This window comes from Arachis duranensis, chromosome 3, assembly GCF_000817695.3.
Source record: "Arachis duranensis cultivar V14167 chromosome 3, aradu.V14167.gnm2.J7QH, whole genome shotgun sequence".
NCBI classification, from domain to species: Eukaryota; Viridiplantae; Streptophyta; class Magnoliopsida; order Fabales; family Fabaceae; genus Arachis; species Arachis duranensis.
Window position 1 is genome coordinate 52474080 of NC_029774.3, and position 18049 is coordinate 52492128.

Consider the following 18049-nt stretch of genomic DNA (forward strand, 5'->3'; position numbering starts at 1 on the left):
ATATTAATTATTTTTAATTATTTTTAGTTATAAAAATTAAATAAAAAATATATTAATGATTAATATATCACATAAATATATTTTAAAGAGAGATTATTAACGTAATAAAGACTAATTAGTCTTACATTATTATTAAAGACTAAAGATCATAGATATTTTTTTAATTGAAGACTTTAAAGTCCTCCGAAAAAATTATAAAAAACCAGAATGAATATTCAACCAAACTTTTTTATATAATAAGTGATTTTTCGTGTAATGTTTTTTTTTTTAAATACTATTCTTATTTTGTATATAATCCTATTTCTATTTTCTAACGTTCATTATTCAACTTGTATAATTTAGCTTCGTATAACTAAACACTATTATTACCTTTGAAGAGACAATTCTAAATTAAAAATTACGTGAGGGATAGTTTTGATTCTGACTCTAAACATTATGGATTAAAATAATGCTTACCTTTTTTGATTATTAGTTAACATAATTATATTTAGTTTTTGTGTCATCACTCCTTTATTCCCTTAAACTATTTTCTTAGTTTTATATTTTCAACTTTTTTTCCTATTTCTTATTTAGTAGTCATTTTTTCTTTATCAAAAGATAAATTTCAAATTTTTTTTAATTTTTTATATAACTTTTTATGACTCTATATATTTTTTAATTTTATTGTTTCTCTTTTTAAGATTTACAATTGTAAATTTTAATTCAAACAAGTATAGTTTATATATTAATTTAATTTTATATTCTCTTTATAACTTATATATTTTATTTTATTCTCAATATATTCATTCTTATTACTTTTTTTATCTTTTGTTCTATTATTATGTACTTATATGGCATATAAATTTTTAATGTAAATTGATCAATTTATTAATTTAGAATATATTTTTTATTTTAAAAATAATAATAAAAAATAGTTTAATTACAATACATAATTAAACATATGCATAAAATCTTTCATCTGACATTATATCAAAATTAAATTAAAAAATATGTAACAAATTTAATTATTTACAAAAAAATTATAAATTAAATTTTTATTATTTTATATAAAAATACTTTTCATCTACATGTTTAATTTTTATTATAAATACTAGTGTATCATTAGGCACTAATATGCCAATTAATTTAGTCTTTTATTATTAAATATATATAAAAATAAATAAAAAATAAAATTAATTAGGATAACAAATTATCTATAATTTAACTAAAATAATTGAAGTTCAAGTTTTAAAAATAAAAAAATATTTTTTATAAATTATATATAATGAATAGTATTTTAAGAATATAATTCACTAACTCTTTTTAATTTTTATATTTCTATTATATTTTTAGTATAATTAATAATATTTCACCAAAATTTATGTATATATATTTTTGTCCCAACCCCATTGTTACAATTTTTTGGGTCCATCACTGGGCGAGGGTTATACCATCGAATTATTTTTTATTGTAAATCTGACGATAATATAGTTATTAATGAATGAAAAAATAGACAAAAGTACACCCAAATTTTCACACGGTGGACAAATATACTCTTCAATTTTTTAATGAGTCATTTGCATACATAAATATAAAACTCCGTTGTCAATTCTACCCTTTCATGGTCTAAGTAATTTTTCCGGTGATGGTAAAGGCCAGGTGGCACAGTATTGTGTGATGTGACCAATTTAAAATGACACAGTGAAAAATAGAAATATTACATTATGAAATTTGTTGAATTTTTTTTTTAAAAAAAAGTTTTACAAGTCTCTTCATTATCTTCGTTTTCATATTTTAGTATTGAATGAAAATATGCCCTAACAAAGAGTAAGCATAGCAAATTTCTGAGCACTTCGCAGTTACGTTTGTTGCAATTCGTCGGTTGCGTTACATTCTGAAGGCAAAAGTGGTAGGGCAAGAAGCGTGGAAGTCCACACACAGGCTTGTGCGAAGGAGGAGAGTTCAGAATTAGACGCAATCAAAAGGTAATGCTTCCTTCCTTCACATGTATCTGTGTTATGATATGAAAATGCATCAATTTAGTTATTCTATAGTTTGATATAGGATTTTTCAATAAACAGATGGCAAATTATATAACTTCTGTGTATCATCACAAGGAAAAATTTAAGAGAAACATGAATGAGGTTCTGAAATATGTTACAGGGGAGGTTGCTATGATTCCTAGAATGAATGTGGAAACCCTGAATACATTTTTTATGATGGGGTTATTTAAGAATTTGGGGTATGTCTCGTTCAAATATTTTTACTGGGCTGAGAATGAGGTATCGAATGGTTTGCATTTAATTAGGCTTGACAGTGATGTAGTCCGAATGTATGAATTTGGTATTGAAAATGAAAGAATATGCCATGTTTATTGGGATCATATTGTTGATTTACCTGAGGAAGTTAAAGTGGTAGACGTTGTAGATGATGAGCCATGCCCAACTCCAGATACCGTGGAAAAACCTACACCACAAAAAACCCCAAGAAGAAGAAGTAAGATGGCAATCTATAAAAAGTCTACCCCGAAAAAGAAGTTGTATGTTAAGAAGGCCAATAAGAAAAACAAAACCAACCAAAGTTGCAATGAAACTCAGAACCCAGCATCTCTTAATCCTTCTCCTACAACCCAACCAATGTCACAATTCAAAATTCCAAATGTCAACCGAAACACGACCCAACATCAAAGTGAAGTAGAAGTCCTACCTCCTAATGGTTCACAACAAGAAGGTCAGAATGAAGTGTCCACCCAACAATCTAAAAATAGTCAAAAGAACAAAAGAGCATCATATAAGAGGCCAGTACCGATTGGTCAAAGCTTTATTCAAGAAGGAAGGAATGGGGTTTGATTGTGATGACTCCGACCTTGACTACTATCAGTACGAATCTGAAGATTTACACAGTCCAATGTCATTTGACTGTGAAGATGATTATGATAGTGAACAGGGTGTGTGGCCTCAGAAAAATCCAACAGCACCATTTGGCCAAGTTCATCTGGAACTTAGGATGGAGTTTGCTACCATGGATGAGTTTAAGAGATCCGTGAGAAAGTACAATATTCAAATAGGAAGAAGCATCAAGTTCAGCACGATTGAGCCTACCAAATGTAAGGTCATTTGTTGGGATGAGAATTGTCCCAGGAACATTTACTGCACGTGGATCAGCACGTCTATCCTAGAAGACATAATAACAAGTTTGCGGATAGGGTGTGGGTTACTGAGATGCTAGAAGAAAAGATTAGAGACAAAAGGAAAATCACCTGTGTGGAGGCCGAAACTTGGTTTAAGAAGGAGTTTAATGTAGCAATTAATTATAAGAAGATCTAGAGAACCATGAAAAAGGCAAGGGAAAATGTAGAAGGATCAGAGAGAGAATAATATGCTAAGTTGAGAGATTATCTTAACCAAATACTACTGTCAAATCCTGGCTCAATAGTGCACTTGGATGCCATTTCAATGCCTGAGACAATAAATGCTGCAAGTCCTTCTTTGAGAGAAAGGTTCCAACAATTTATGCCCACACAAGGCCTGACCTGACAACCCATGAGTGGCCCAAGACCCTCACCATTAGCCCCTAGATGAGTGGCCCAAATACAAGTAGTCCAAGTACAAAAGGTGGTCCAACTGCTAAAAGTGGTCCTAAGCAAAAAAGTGATCCTAAGCCAAAAAATGACCCTAAACCAAAAAATATTCCAAGTGCAAAAGTGGTAAAGGGTGGCTCAGGTGCAAAGGGTGTGACCAGTACACAATCAATAGGTGAAAGAAAATCAGCAATGAAACTGGAATAATGGCTGCAACTCAAAAATAGTTGCTTTGGACAAAGGAGTGTTTTGGCTTTGGTGTTCTCATTTGGACCTGCAAATTTCTGTTTAGAAAATTGTTTTTATCATTTAGGGATATGTTTATGGTATTGTAATTTAGACAAGTACTTCTATGGTTTGGATTTAGCCGAATAATATTTTGATGTAGACCTCTGTTTTGATGCCTATAGGCATAGACATGTTTACTATTTTGCAAGTTGAAATTGTAGTTTGCTGTTTAATCCTCTGGTTTCATGACTTGTGTTTTAGTTTGTTGTTAATGACAGATTATCATAGTTATGCTTATTTATTGTTCATAATGAATTAGATCTTCAGTTTGTTTTGTTGCACAGGATTTGTACTAGAAATAAAATTGAACCAACCATTTGTATTAATAACCTTGAAACAACCATTTGTATTTAAATACTGATGGAAATGAAAGTGACAACACAGCCTTCTACTTAGAGAGAATTACAACTACTGATGAAGTGTGTTAATAAACAAACACAGAATACATATACTTATCCCTAAGCATACATACTGCATCCATTTTCTAATGCTCTTCAACTCTTGATTAATCCCATGAATTGTCTGCAACATCTTCTTCATTTCTTCTTCTACCTTCCAGTTGCTTTTTTCTGCAGATCTCCATTTTCTTTCTTCACTCTGCTCCTGAATTCTGCAATCTCTTCTAGCATCAACAACTTCATCAGCCCAAATGAAATATTCACACCTTAATTCAACCTTCTGTAGCATAAATCCAACGATAATTTTAACCATTTCGCAAAAAATTCACAGCATTTGTCATCATAAAGAAAATCAGAATTCACATACCTCCCATAACGGACAAAAAAGAAACAATCTTCCAGGGTTCCATTCTGTAGCAGACTTAAGCACCACTCCGTCAAGTCTATGAAGGCACTTGCCATTGTTGTAGTCGAACTTCTTCTTCTTCCTATTATTTTGGCGCAGACGACGAGTCACCGTAACCACTGGCACAACTATGAGGTATATTCTTCCTTCGTTGAGAGTGTGACATTTTCGTACATTAGAGTTTACAAACTCCTATTACGACAGACAGGACGAAGATGTACAGAGAAAAATGAAGAGAGTGAAGAAAGAATTTTTTTTCCACCCTGTTTTAGGGTTCTTATGGTTTAAAGGAATTAGAGAAGGAAGAGGATGAACAATGGTTTTATTATTCTCTTGTAATATTTCTATTTTTCACTGTGTCACCTCAAATTGGCCACATCACATAATACCGTGCCACCTGACTTCTACCACTGCCAAAAAAATTACTCAGGTTACAGAAGAATAAAATTGATAACAGAATTTTATATTCATGTGTGTAATGACTTATTAAAAAATTAAGAAGTATATCTGTCCACCATGTAAAAATTCGAGTATACTTTTATCTATTTTTTAATAAATTATTTTTATTATTCTATCAATAAATTTAACAATATTTAACATTTTTTATAGTGTAAAAAACGAGTTTATCTCGGAGATTACTTTAGAGTTTAGTCTTTGTACGTACCTAAAATAAAATCGTGTCCATTCAAAGTTATCCCTGCAAATAAGAAAATATTCATCTAAGCTACTATTACTTAATTATTACAAGTTTGTGGAATAAAATCTATTTTAATTAAAGTAAATTTTTGGTGTATGTTCACCTTGGTTAGCGGTCTCATAGTGTGGCTGGCTACCGAACCTCCATTATTCAACAAAGATTAAAAATAGTAAAAAATTTGTCAACCAAAATGGAATGAAAGTCAGACAAAAATAAGGAGTTTAATGAAAAGTAAAAGGTTTTTGTTGTCCTTTACAAATATAAACCTACGGGTTAGTTCTCTAATTAATGACGGATAAAAGAGAGAAATTATTAAGAATATAAAAAAAGATATGAAAGAAGGACGACTACTTTCACTTTGTTCCCGGAATGGCTTCTAAAGACAAATTAAACCACCACTTGGGGAACTTTCCAAAGTCGTAAAGTTAAAATGTATTTAATTTGGTATAAAGGCGTTTCCAAAGTGGAACGTGGGGTTTAGGGTTTCTGAGGGGCTTTTAACAATAAACTAACAATTTTCTTTTGGAGTGAACTATTTTGTCATCCGAAAAGATTTAGTTTTTGATAAAATGAATCACAAAAGAAAAAAGATGACATTTTGGTAAAAAAAATTATTTCTAGCTATTTGTCAAATTATATCAAATATATATATGGAGATATGTGAAAAAGCACTTTGGACTTGAATGTAGCAAGGGAGAACCGAAACACAATGAATTAGCTATATAGAAGTAAGTCTTAAAGTAGTTCATCAAATTAGTTGCTAATGAACCAAAATTAATATACTCGTATTATTGATAAATGTATCAAATTCCATCAAGTAATACTAAAATGAGTGAATATCGTTTCCACGACACTACAAAAAAATTAGTTTTAGCGACAAATTTTTAGTGGCAATAATATAATAGCCATTATTTTGTTTATTTAAGTTATGTTTTAGTGACAATTATATATTTGCCATTAATATTATATATTTTAGTGGCCATAATACTATTGCCGCTATTATTCTTAATAACATTAACTAAAAAAGCCTTGTATCAATATTCATTAAACTAAAACTCTCCTAAAACGCCAAAACGGCAAAACCCAACCAAATAGAGGAAGAGTGAGATCAGAGGAGTGGCGAGTGTCAGAAAAAGAGACATTCAAAGAGAAGAGAGAGTTCGTCACCGAAACCCTAAGCTCGCCGTAGCCGTCGTCGCCGCTACCGTAGTTCATTTACTTTTCACTATTGTCGTAAAGCTTATGGGATCGAGCTCCGCTAATGCATCATCTCCAGATTTGTAGCAACGCGGAATCCCCTGATATCAAAAGAAAGAGCCTTTTCCGTTAACACATCTCATTTGCGAACGACGCTGTTGCATTATCTGTCAGCATTCTATTGCAGGATAGGAAGCAATTGCGTGTTAGTCTTCTCAATTTGATTAGTTTAATGCATATTTTTGCGTACCAAAAATTTTTCTCTTAATTTTTTAATCCTTAATTTACAAACTTAGCATAATGTGAATAGCTTGTGTATATGAATTTGAAGTAAATTCTAAGAAAAGCGATAAATTCACAAGGTAGATTATTGTACAGATAGAGTGAGAAGGAGATGAACCCTAACCATAATCCTCAATCAAGCAATGGAGGAAGCATGATGCGATGCTGCACTCATTGAGTTTCTCACTTCGTTAATGGATTATACTCCTATGGTTCGTCTGTTTTCTGAGCTCCTTCATTAGAATTGTTTCCTAAATTTGATTGAACATTGGACCAATTCTTTCTTCTTCTTCTCAGATACCTGATGAATTGGTGAAGCATTACTTAGCCAAGAGTGGGTTTTCAGTCTCTCGATCTTCGATTATTATTGTCTTTTTCTTTTACAGATTTGTTCCTTTTTTATTGATGTGTGAGTTTAACTTTGATGTTTTAACATTGTCAACTAATCAGAGGTAGGAATTGCCATATTAGAGTTGATTATAGAGAACAATGGTTTAATTTAATATTTGGTTATAGGCTCAAATTAGGATAGTGAATCAGAGGTAGGATTGTCCTATAGCTAGAGGCAGAGGTAGACCCAAGAACAAATTCTTCCAAGACACAACAGAGGTAGCAATAGAACATCAGTTTAACAAGACAAAAGTCCTTCAAGAACCACCTATTTCTTTCTCTGTAATGCAGTCCTTCAATAATCCATTCTCTGCTCTCTTGGCTGTGTTGTTCGATGACGACGCTCCTCTTAGGAGAGTTTGCAGCACCGGTGATCTTCATGTACGCACCATATATTAGCTTTCTTTCGTTCGTTCATTCTTTTATTTTCTTACCCTTGGCATGCAACGTTTGTTTTCTTGGTACAGGGGACTCATGGCAGCATCATGCATAACAATAATGAAGTATGTTTCTTAAATTAATAAATTGGCAGTAAGGTTTGCTTAATATTTATATTTGTGTTATGCTTAATATTTTTTTGAGTATTATATGTTTAGTCATCAATTTGGTTTGTGGAGACTCAACTTTCAATGTTCAAATTTGGTACTGGTCAAGTCTTGCTGAGATTCTTAATTCCCTTTAGTAAAATTGCAGAATTTTCTTAGATCAAAGATCTATGATTTTCTGCATTCACGAGTCCTTTAGTGATGTTGGTACTTGGAATCATCTATTTGATTTATTTTTTTCTTTCCCTTTGCTCATGAACTTGGGGATGAGTATGGAATAATATTAAGGTTAGAATGGATAAGAGAGTGCTGCATTTTTTATTCTTATTTTTTGGTTCTTTGTTACTATTTCTGATTTTGTCATTGCTTTGATGGAAAATTCTCCAACTCTTTATGTTATTATCCAAGTCAATTCCAGATGATGTCTCAACTGTGTTGATAGCAAAATCTGAGAGAACATGCCATTGTTAGAGCTGGCATAGTATGCTTCATGGTTGTAAATTTTGACTCGTTTGAAGCCTTTTCATATTCAATAAGTTTCTCATGGATAATTATAACAGTGGTAATGGTAATTAGATATAAAATCATTTATATGCTTCTTCTTACAAGTTAGTTTTTGGGACAAATGGTTGGTGCATGTGATGAATCATTTCTCTCGAAAACTTCAAACTATTGGCTGAAGTACTGAAGTATATGAATAATTTTATATCTAACGGTCACTTAGAGTAGCCTTGATGAAATAGAAGTCTGGATTCTAGTTAAAATTATGTGCTGTCACGTGATAAACAAGATTGAACTTATCTAGATCTTTGGGAAATGTCATTTTACTATAACATCTTACTTTCTAAAGGCCAAACATGCATGTGTATTCATTTTATTTAATGTGGAATTATGATTCCATTATTATAGGGGAAAGGATGTAAGTGTTGAGAACATGCATCAAGGTTTTACATGTGTTTGAGTCAACTTTTGGAATAATTGTTATTTGTTACAATATCTCATGCTGGTCTAATGGACTTGCCATTAACATCATTTTATTCTATCTCTGTGTCTCCTGTTAACTTTAATCAATACATTTATTCTGAAGCATTGTTCATCAAGTGGGTTGTACAACAAGAGCTGACCAAGAAGGATGCGCCGTTACATTTGTGACTGATAATGACCGGTCACTTCTAAAAGCAATTGTGAGTTTCTTTCCCATGATTTTTAATTTTTTACTTCCCCTTTTCAGCTTAGTTTCATAATTTCTTCCTGTCTTCCTTTTAAGATAGTATAGTTATGCAAGCTAATGCGTGATCTTAATACTAGTTACTTTTAGATGTTCCTAGTTGAATACCTTACTGATTCTTTACTCAAATTTTTTTTAATTCTTTGTATTCATATTTTCAATTTTCAATATATGTGTTATTGACTATCAATCAATACTTTGAATTGAACTTCAATCTGATCTGCTACTCAGAACTTCAATTCATGCTTGGTTCTCTACTCTGTTGTCTTGGTATGTTTTTTCTCTGCTGCTTGGAACTTCAATTCAGAACTTCTCTTTACTGTTATCTTTTTCCCCACACCACCAAATTTTGCAGGTATGATTTCTTAGTTTTGTTTTTGCTGTGTTTCACCACTAGCTGCACTGTTTGTGTTGATTCTCACAATTTCTTTTGAAGTAGAGCTCTCCTGGCTCAAGTTACCATGATCTCTTCTTTAAGGGTCTGCTTTGTTGGTTGTCATGATCCAATTTTCATGGTTTTATGATAGCTTTGGTAGAGTTCAATTCCTTCTGAATCTTGGAAACATCTAGAAAGATAAATGCATTATAATGTTCGCTAGATGAGACAGAAAGAGGCCACTGGCTCTCACTCATCAATGCACGCAGCATATTGGCCATTGAGATTTTGAATATTTCATTGAACTATTCTTATTCTTGAATGAATATGGTTAAATTTCAAATGGATAAACATTATATCAGTTCACTACTTTTTAGCTATGGAAATTTTGAAATGGAACCTATTTATTATTTGAGGCCTAATTATGTGAAGAGAAGAAAGCTTACATTTAGATTAAATTACATAAGCCGTTTATCTCACAATATACTCCAAAAGTTGATGTCAATGTCTATTTTTTAGCAAACTCTACTTTTTAAGATGAAGTATTTGTGCTTGTTTCAGTTGTTTGGGTGCCATGTCTCATGACATTCTCCCAAGAAATACACTATCATTGAAAACAAGGTGTCATCATTAACCATTTTGAATTGACATGATAGCAACACCAACTACCAACATGAGGAGACTGGAAAGACAAAGGCATAGCTACACTATAAAACAGGGTAGCAGAGAAGGAGACTCAAAAACTCTCCCAGAGAACCACAACTATCCTTTGCTATAATGTGACCATGTTAGTTAAGTGTCAGGCCATTGACGAGTTTCTTAAGATTCATATAATTGAGCAATTGGGAACTTTGCTTCATTCTCTCTGTTGTATTATTGTATTGCATCTGTGCTAGCCTCTATTTGTTTTCTTTTGATCATTAACTATGTGTTAATCATTGATGTAACATAGATTTGTAGTATTTGTGTTGTTTAAATTTGTATTATGCTTTATTACTTTTCAAGAGAATTTTGTGTATAAATATTTAATTAATTTAATGAAATATTTTATTTTGTAGTAATTAATTTTAGTATATTTATATTATGTATAATAATAATAATTAATGATAAAAATAATTTGAAATTTTAGAAAAATGATAGGTGGTTATTTCTAAAAGAGTGAGTATAATTAAAAAAAATCTTAAGATTTTAGCGACAATAATAATGGCAACTAAAAGTGAATAATATTACAATTTTAGAATTATTTTTAGTGGCTATATTTATTGCCAGTAAAATGGGTTTTGGCGGCAATAGTAATAGCCACTAAAAGTGAATAATATTGCAATATTAGAATTACTTTTGGTGGCCATATAAATTGCCAAAAAATGACCGTTAAAATTTTATATTTTTTGTAGCCATTAAAAAGGTCTTTACCGGCAAATGTTATAATTGCCACTAAAACCTTTTAGCGGCAAAGCATAAGACGGCTAATGTCTAATTGCCGGTAAATATATTAGCGGCTATTTTTATTGCCCCTAAAAACAAAATAAATGGCCGCTAAAAGTGATTTTTTTTGTAGTGCAAAGATTAACGAATTGAAGCAAGCAACGTTTAATTGAATTTCTCACTAGATTAATCAAACTTTGGCAAGAAGATTGTGGATCGTGAATTAGAAGTAAAAATAGTGGAGAACGGAATTGAGAGAACGAGACAAGGCTTAGAGATTTTAGAGAAGTAATCAAGGATAGAAAATGTGACGCGAGCCAAACGTCGGTTCAAAGTTTCTCAAAAAGAATTGCTTCATCAGTAGTATAGTTCCAAACTAACAAATGACTCGAATTAAAGTTTAATTTTGTTTCACACAAATGCAAAGCAATAAAAACCGAGAGTATTAAATCTCGGGTCGTCTCTTAAAGAAATTGCAGTGAGGTGCACATATTATCGGTTATGAGAAAACAGGGGGTTTGAAGACAAAAAGGCAAGAAATTAATTTGCAAAAAAGTAAAGATAACGACTAAAGGAAAAGTAAATGCTAAAAGACACTCCTGGCAAGGATTAAGAATCAAGGCTTCCTATCCAAGTCATTGACCACAAACATGGTAATTACCTAGAGTTAATCCTACTCCGTCATCTCCAACAATGGGAGAAAGACCAATAGACTTAGTCAGTCTTAATCCATAGGTCTTACTCGTCAATGGAAACAAGAACAACTAACAACCCTAAATCACCAATCAATGTTGGACATCAACAACTCTCGTGTCACTAATCACGATATGATAATTATAAGAGCGAACCCAATTAGTCAACCTCTAATAGTGAGATAAGTCAATCGGGGTCGATCAATCTCAATCCATAGGTCTTACTTGTTAATGGAAACGAGATTAATTAAAAATCTCTAAATTATCAATCAGTTCGGATATTAGTGACTCAAGGTCACCTCAATTACTCAATTCCAAGGCAAGAGTGCAAAAATCTACCCTAAAACTAAGAGAAGTATTTTCACAAACACTTGGAAGGCATAAAAGTAAAACATGATAAAATTTCAAGAATAATAAAATCTAAAACTACCAAATGCAAGATAACAATAACAATAACTCAAACAAGTATCAAGAAAGCATAAAATATCAAATTACATTAAGAAAACCAAAATTACAAGGGTTTATGAAACTAAAAGAAACAAAATAAAGAAATTAACAAGTAAAACTAAGAGAATTAAGATGCTAGAACAATAAAAAGTAAGAAAAACTAAATCAAAACAAGATCAAAACATAAATTTTGGGACTAAACTAAAAATCCTAAAATCCTAGAGAGAAGAGATAAAACATGGCACTAAAACTATCCTAATGCTCTCCCCTTGATTCTTCTTGAGTTTTGCTTGAAATACTTCAGAAATGAGTTAGAATTGGGCTTGAAAAGGCCTTGAAATCGCTAGCCATGTGTGAACCACCTGCCGTCAGTCATGCGTACGCATTTGTTAAGTGTACGCAAGTTAGGCGAAATGCCACTAAAAGATTATTGTTTATTTGTGACAGTTTTTTTCTTATTTGTGGAGGTTTATAACCCCCACCAAATGATTTGTGGGAGTTTCTAAAACCCCCAAAATTTGAGGTGCCACGAGGTCTTTTGTGGTGGTTTTTAAAAACCTCCACAATCTATTCAGTGGGGGGTTTTATGTGTGTTTAGTGGGGGGTTTTATATTGAACTTTTATGGCAGTTTTAAATCACTTTTGTGGCAGTTTAAAATCCTCACAAATTGATTTTTTAATTTAACATAAATTAACTATTTTGTGAGATTTTTAAACCACCACAAATCCTGTAATTATTTATTTTTTATTTCAAATCATTCATTGATCTCATCTCATTTACAAATTCTCAAATTCTCAAATTTATTTTTTAATATCAAAATTTAAAAAACTAAATCTTTTACAACACAATTCCTCAATATAAGACATAATTCTAAATATAAAAAATTCTCAACGTCAATAGTTCCAAAGATAATTGCATATGGTATTATTTTACATAACTATTACTGTTTTTCTTCAAAAAGTAAAATAAAATAACAACTTCAATATTTCAATATCATCTAAATTTTAATTACATAAAAATCTCAAAATAAAAATATGAATGCAATCCCAATAGACCTTGAAACTGAAGGAGAGAATGCATCCGGTGAACCTTGGAACTCATACCTGCACAATTATGCAAGCATTTTCAAAGTTTGCAACCCTAACTTTGCTCACAATTATACAAAATGATCAATTTAATTTATTATAACTTTTCTCACAATACATCAAGTCACCATTATAGAACTCCTACAGGTTAGTAAAGTGATTCAAGAAAGAAGAAAGAAGGTATTTAGAACAAAAAAAGAGGAAAACAAATAGCAAAAGTTTACTATATTATTTAGTTTAAGTGGATCTAACCAGTGTAATCAGGTATGATTCTTAGATTTACAACATTGTTTATGCGACAAAAAAAGATGAGTGGATTAATAATAACCATTTATCCTACAAGCAAGCAGTTACAAAGTAGGGCGTAAAAATTAAATAATTTCCTTCTATAAATAACTAGAAATCTAAGGAGTATGCCTATTCTTCCCGAAAAACAAAATAAGTAGTAACAACTTACTTGAACAAAGTCAAATTGGCCTATACCAGCAACAAAGTAGTTGTCAAATCGACCAAAATCAACATATCCCTGAATAGCTTTGGGCGTCAGCTAACAAGAATTATAAAACAAGAATTTCAAGTACTAAACAAGGATTATTCACCACAGTTGTATATAGTTATATCAGTTTATAACCGAATTGGAATTTAAAATTAAGCAAGGATCTATGACTATTGAAGGCTTTACCAAATAAGTGTCTGAGAATTGAAGAGTCTTACATATATTAACTTTTATGAGAAACATATCAAGGTAACAATAATGTGCATGCCTGAACCTATTATTAAAAAAAATTAAGAGATGAATCTTTAATATTTTTTCTTTTTTTCTACTAATGTTTTTTTAATTTGAATAGAACATCTAAGACAATTCCACTAACGGGATGGCTACTTGAATCAAACAATAGCTACATGTGTTAAATAATAGCTTAGTGTTCTATTAGATACATATTAATAGGCCATTTTAATTTTTTTAGCATCTTATTGAGTTGGTGTGTTAATTAGTTACAAGGAAAAAAGCAAATAGGAAAAAGTTCATTTGATAACATAAAAGACTTTGAAAACACAGCAAGATAAGTACTTCAAACTGAAAGCATATAAATATAGAGACTACTGTTTGTGATCTACTTTCGACGTCTTTGCAGAATTGAACCGCTAAGTTAGTATCTTGCTGCAATGCAAAGTGAGTAATTTAGAATTCTTAGGCTAGAAAGAAAACTGAACAAAGAAACAAAAGCATTCATTATATTATTGATATTCGATAACACCAACACATAGCAATGATAACAATAAGCCTTATCCCACTAGATGGGAGTCGGCTACATAGATCAAATGACACCATTGTACACAGTCTCAGTGTAGAACTAAAAGATAGTAAAATTAAAAGATATCTGGTGGTGTACATACTTGCACATCATACTCAAATAGGTATCCAATCCAGCTACTCTATCAAACTGATTAAATAACAACAACAAACCATGAATTGATCAACAATAATATAACAACTTAACGCTCATTGATTCTCCAAAGATGGATAAAATATCAAGAATTGGTACTCCATATTATAAAATCTATACCTCCTTAGACATTAGCACCATATTTGAATCAAATTTATAGACAAAGTTGACATTCATATTAACAATCCACAAACACAAAAACAAGATAACTAATCATTATAGCCAAATCAAAATCCTATAATGACCAATTTACCGTTACCAATATCCAATAAAATACAAATCTAATCGAAATGAAAAAGCGTTTGAGTGCATTAGAAGTGAATGATACAAAATCAACAATTATTAGCAGATACCACTTATTAGCAATGGATTTGGAAATAGAAGTGGATGAGTGTTGAGTGAAAGAGACTCTGATCCCATTACAGATACCACTTATTAACAGCTTCTTACTACTTCTTTGTTAAGTGTGTAGGAAGAGAAAAGCCTATTATTACTTTATGGGTTTTGTATGTAGGAAATAGAAATTATAGAAGATTGACTTCAACGACCTTAATTTGGTGTGTGTCAATGGAAATCTAAGGGCACGCACCTAACACCACCAATTAGACTGTTGCTCTTACACTAACTAGTGCCAAATGACACATCACAATAGTTAAAATAAAGATTCAACTTGTTAGATGTGGTTATTTGTTAACTATTTTCTACCTTCAACTTGTCATTCTTATCAATTAAAGAAAAGGATTCTAACAATTATATACATCAACCACTAGTTATTTGTAAAATTCACATTTTTTGCAGCATGGTAAGTTATAAAATTTTCAATGGTTTCCACTAAAAACTACATGAAAGGAACAAAGTCAGACCTGACCCCAGGCATGGACTTCTGTATCGGTCTTGCCTGCACCAACCAACAGTAGATCCTTCCTTTCAAGTTTTGTTGCTTTAATTAAAGCTTTTTCCACAGTCCATTGCATAGTTGGAAGAGATTGCTGATATTGCTAGCCTGAAAACATAACCATCACTCCATCGGGGATAACAAAGAAGTCATGTTTAAATTACATATTTTATACATTAGTATTAGAAAATTGCACCTTTTTATACAGCTCAAAACCCAGGAAATTAGGATTTGATTACTGCTATGATTACATCAAAGATCAAAACTTGATTAAGAAGTTTGGGACTTTCAACTTGTATTATTATGGGCATTTATATTTGAAATTATTGACATCAACTGAAATTGAACAATTATTCACAATGCTTGAGACACTATGTCCTTATATCTTACAACTAGTAAACGAAGCAATCATATTGGCAATGAGTAATGCAATAGTCATAGTAAAAAAAAGAGAAAATGAGAAAAACAAACATACACAAGCAAAGGCTACAAAAACAGAACAACAAATGAGATCCAAAAACACTAGATATAATGAAGAATAAACTATATACAAAGTATTTTAAAAATACTAGAGATAATAAAGAAAATAATGAAGAACCTAATGGAAGCTAATGTGGTTTGATCAACAAGCCAATCAAATCCTCAATTCCAGATTGTTGGATCTATCTCAAGCTCTTTGTACCTTAGTTTTTGCTTTGTACAAGGACCATATATAAGAAGATTATGCTCAGATTATACAAGTAGTGTTTCATATATTATATATTGTAAATGAAAAAATAGAAATTAACATATTAAGAACTGAAATCAAAGAGTAGCAGTATAGTGTAAACCAGTATAGTATATATTGCAACTTGCAAGGACCAATATACTCTGAAAAATAGGAAACTAATTTGTATCTTTAGGAACATATCAAAATGTCAATTAATAGGATAAGAGAACAATTAATTAATCAAGTAATTATAATTAACAATTTGAAAGAGAGATAGAGAATCATGATCATAGCAAACAATCAAATGCAAAATAATAAAGACGCAGAGAAACGTAAAGAGACAAATAAAATTCTTCAAAATAAAATGACATTTATTAAAAGAGAAGAGATATCAACAAACTAATAGCGAAGAAGTACCAGCGGCAGCTCAAAGCATAAATATGGAGGGAGAGAAAGTTGCATCGAAAAAAAAGCTTGGGAGCGAACAGATCTGAAAATGCGTTGACAGAGGAGGTGGCTCGATCCAGAAGTGTTCTACCACGGCAACGGCAACAGAAACGGTGGCAGCAAAAATAATGGCAGTGGTGATGAAAACGACGGCAGCAACAACAGCGGCAAAAACTCCACTGTGGCAGCAACAACAGCGGTGGAAACTCCACTGTGGCAGCAACAACAGTATACAAGAATAGATTTGAAAACACATTGATAGAAGAGGTGGCTTGATCCAGAAGCTCTCTATTGCAACGGACACGGCAGTGGTAACGGTGCTGGCAGCAAAAATGGCAGTGAGAAGGACAACAAAAATGGCGGTAGAAAACTTAAGGTCTCTCTCATAACTCAGTCTCACATTTTGAAAAATTGGAAAAATTAGGTTTTGTTCTAAAATTTAACTTTAATTAATTATTAATGGAGGTTTTTTAAATTGTCATAAATAAAATGTATTGTGGAAGTTTTTAGAAACCTTCACCAAAATACTCCCTTAAATAAATATTAATCTTGTAGTGTGCAAGTCACGCATACGCATGACCATGAAATGCTCCAAAACTTCATTTCTTCATGAATTTTTTACTTTGCATGTTTTTTTCACTTCAATCCAATCTTTACCTTTTAAGTTTGAAATCACTCAATAAACATATCAAGGCATCGAATGGAATTAAAATGAATTAAATTTAGCAATTTAAGAGCCTAAAAAAATGTTTTTAATCATCAAGCATAATTAGGAGAAGTTCACAAAACTATGCTATTTCAGTGATTAAATGCAAGATAAGTTGATAAACTCCACTCATTTCAATCCAAAATTTACCATAAATTTATGGTGTATCAATCTCTCTATACTTAAAACAATAGCACGTTCTCATGCTAAACATCAAGAAAGATAAGACCAAGGGGTTATTCAACACCCATTAAAAACAAACTATCTAAATCTATTTTAATCTAGTCGTATCTCACTATCTATATGCATCTACTTAGTCAAAACAATTCCATTCCCAACAAAGTATATAAACATAAGGGCTAAGGCAAAGTAGCAATGAATGTAATCCCCATAAATCGAATTGAGTTCTAAAAGAATATTATAGTTTGCAAGATAAGAAATAATAAACGGTAGAAATATAAAATTAAGCAATCGAACCCCTCACCAGATGTGTATACGCTCTAATCGCTCAAGTGTATAGGGTTGATTCACTCAATTTTCTTCTATTCTTGCTTTTCAAGACTTGTTTTTCATCTAACAATCAACAAATATTTGGTGTATGCATACAAATATGATGAAAACGTTTCTGAAGGTTGTAACGGGGCTAGAATTTGAATATTTAATTAACTTGAACTCCCACCTAACATATAACAACCTATTCAACTCTAATGCAAAATCTAGCTACTCATTATTCACTTTTTTTTCAACACACTCATGCATTCTTTTCAATCACAACACATAAGTATTATTATTATTACCTTCCTTTAAGACATTTTTGTCCCCTTTTTA

At 31.4% G+C, this 18049-nt stretch overlaps 1 protein-coding gene across 6 annotated transcripts; it reads left to right on the forward strand.

Moving 5' to 3' along the window:
* The first annotated feature begins 6415 nt into the window (after positions 1 to 6415).
* Positions 6416 to 10362, forward strand: LOC110278619 (uncharacterized). Of its 6 annotated transcripts, none has more exons than XR_008006869.1 (6): positions 6416 to 6750; positions 6924 to 7039; positions 7125 to 7598; positions 7685 to 7748; positions 8850 to 8946; positions 9222 to 10362. XR_008006869.1 is itself a non-coding variant. In XM_021136862.2 (4 exons), the coding sequence occupies exons 1-4, from the start codon at positions 7552 to 7554 to the stop codon at positions 9357 to 9359; spliced, it is 318 nt and encodes a 105-aa protein (XP_020992521.2). In that variant the 5' UTR covers positions 7047 to 7551; the 3' UTR covers positions 9360 to 10362. The 6 variants fall into 6 exon arrangements, 1 of the variants encoding a protein (XP_020992521.2); XR_008006871.1 differs by having other exon boundaries at positions 7685 to 7720; positions 9928 to 10362; XR_008006868.1 differs by having other exon boundaries at positions 6912 to 7039; positions 7685 to 8946.
* Positions 10363 to 18049: the final 7687 nt, after the last annotated feature.

What these genes read in the sequence shown, in the direction of transcription:
- LOC110278619 (XM_021136862.2), top strand. Translation starts at nt 7,552, where the DNA reads ATGACGACGCTCCTCTTAGGAGAGTTTGCAGCACCGGTGATCTTCAT. An exon ending in GCAGCACCGGTGATCTTCAT is followed by an intron (nt 7,599 to 7,684) that starts GTACGCACCATA and finishes TTCTTGGTACAG; the next exon opens with GGGACTCATGGCAGCATCAT. An exon ending in TCATGCATAACAATAATGAA is followed by an intron (nt 7,721 to 8,849) that starts GTATGTTTCTTA and finishes TTTATTCTGAAG; the next exon opens with CATTGTTCATCAAGTGGGTT.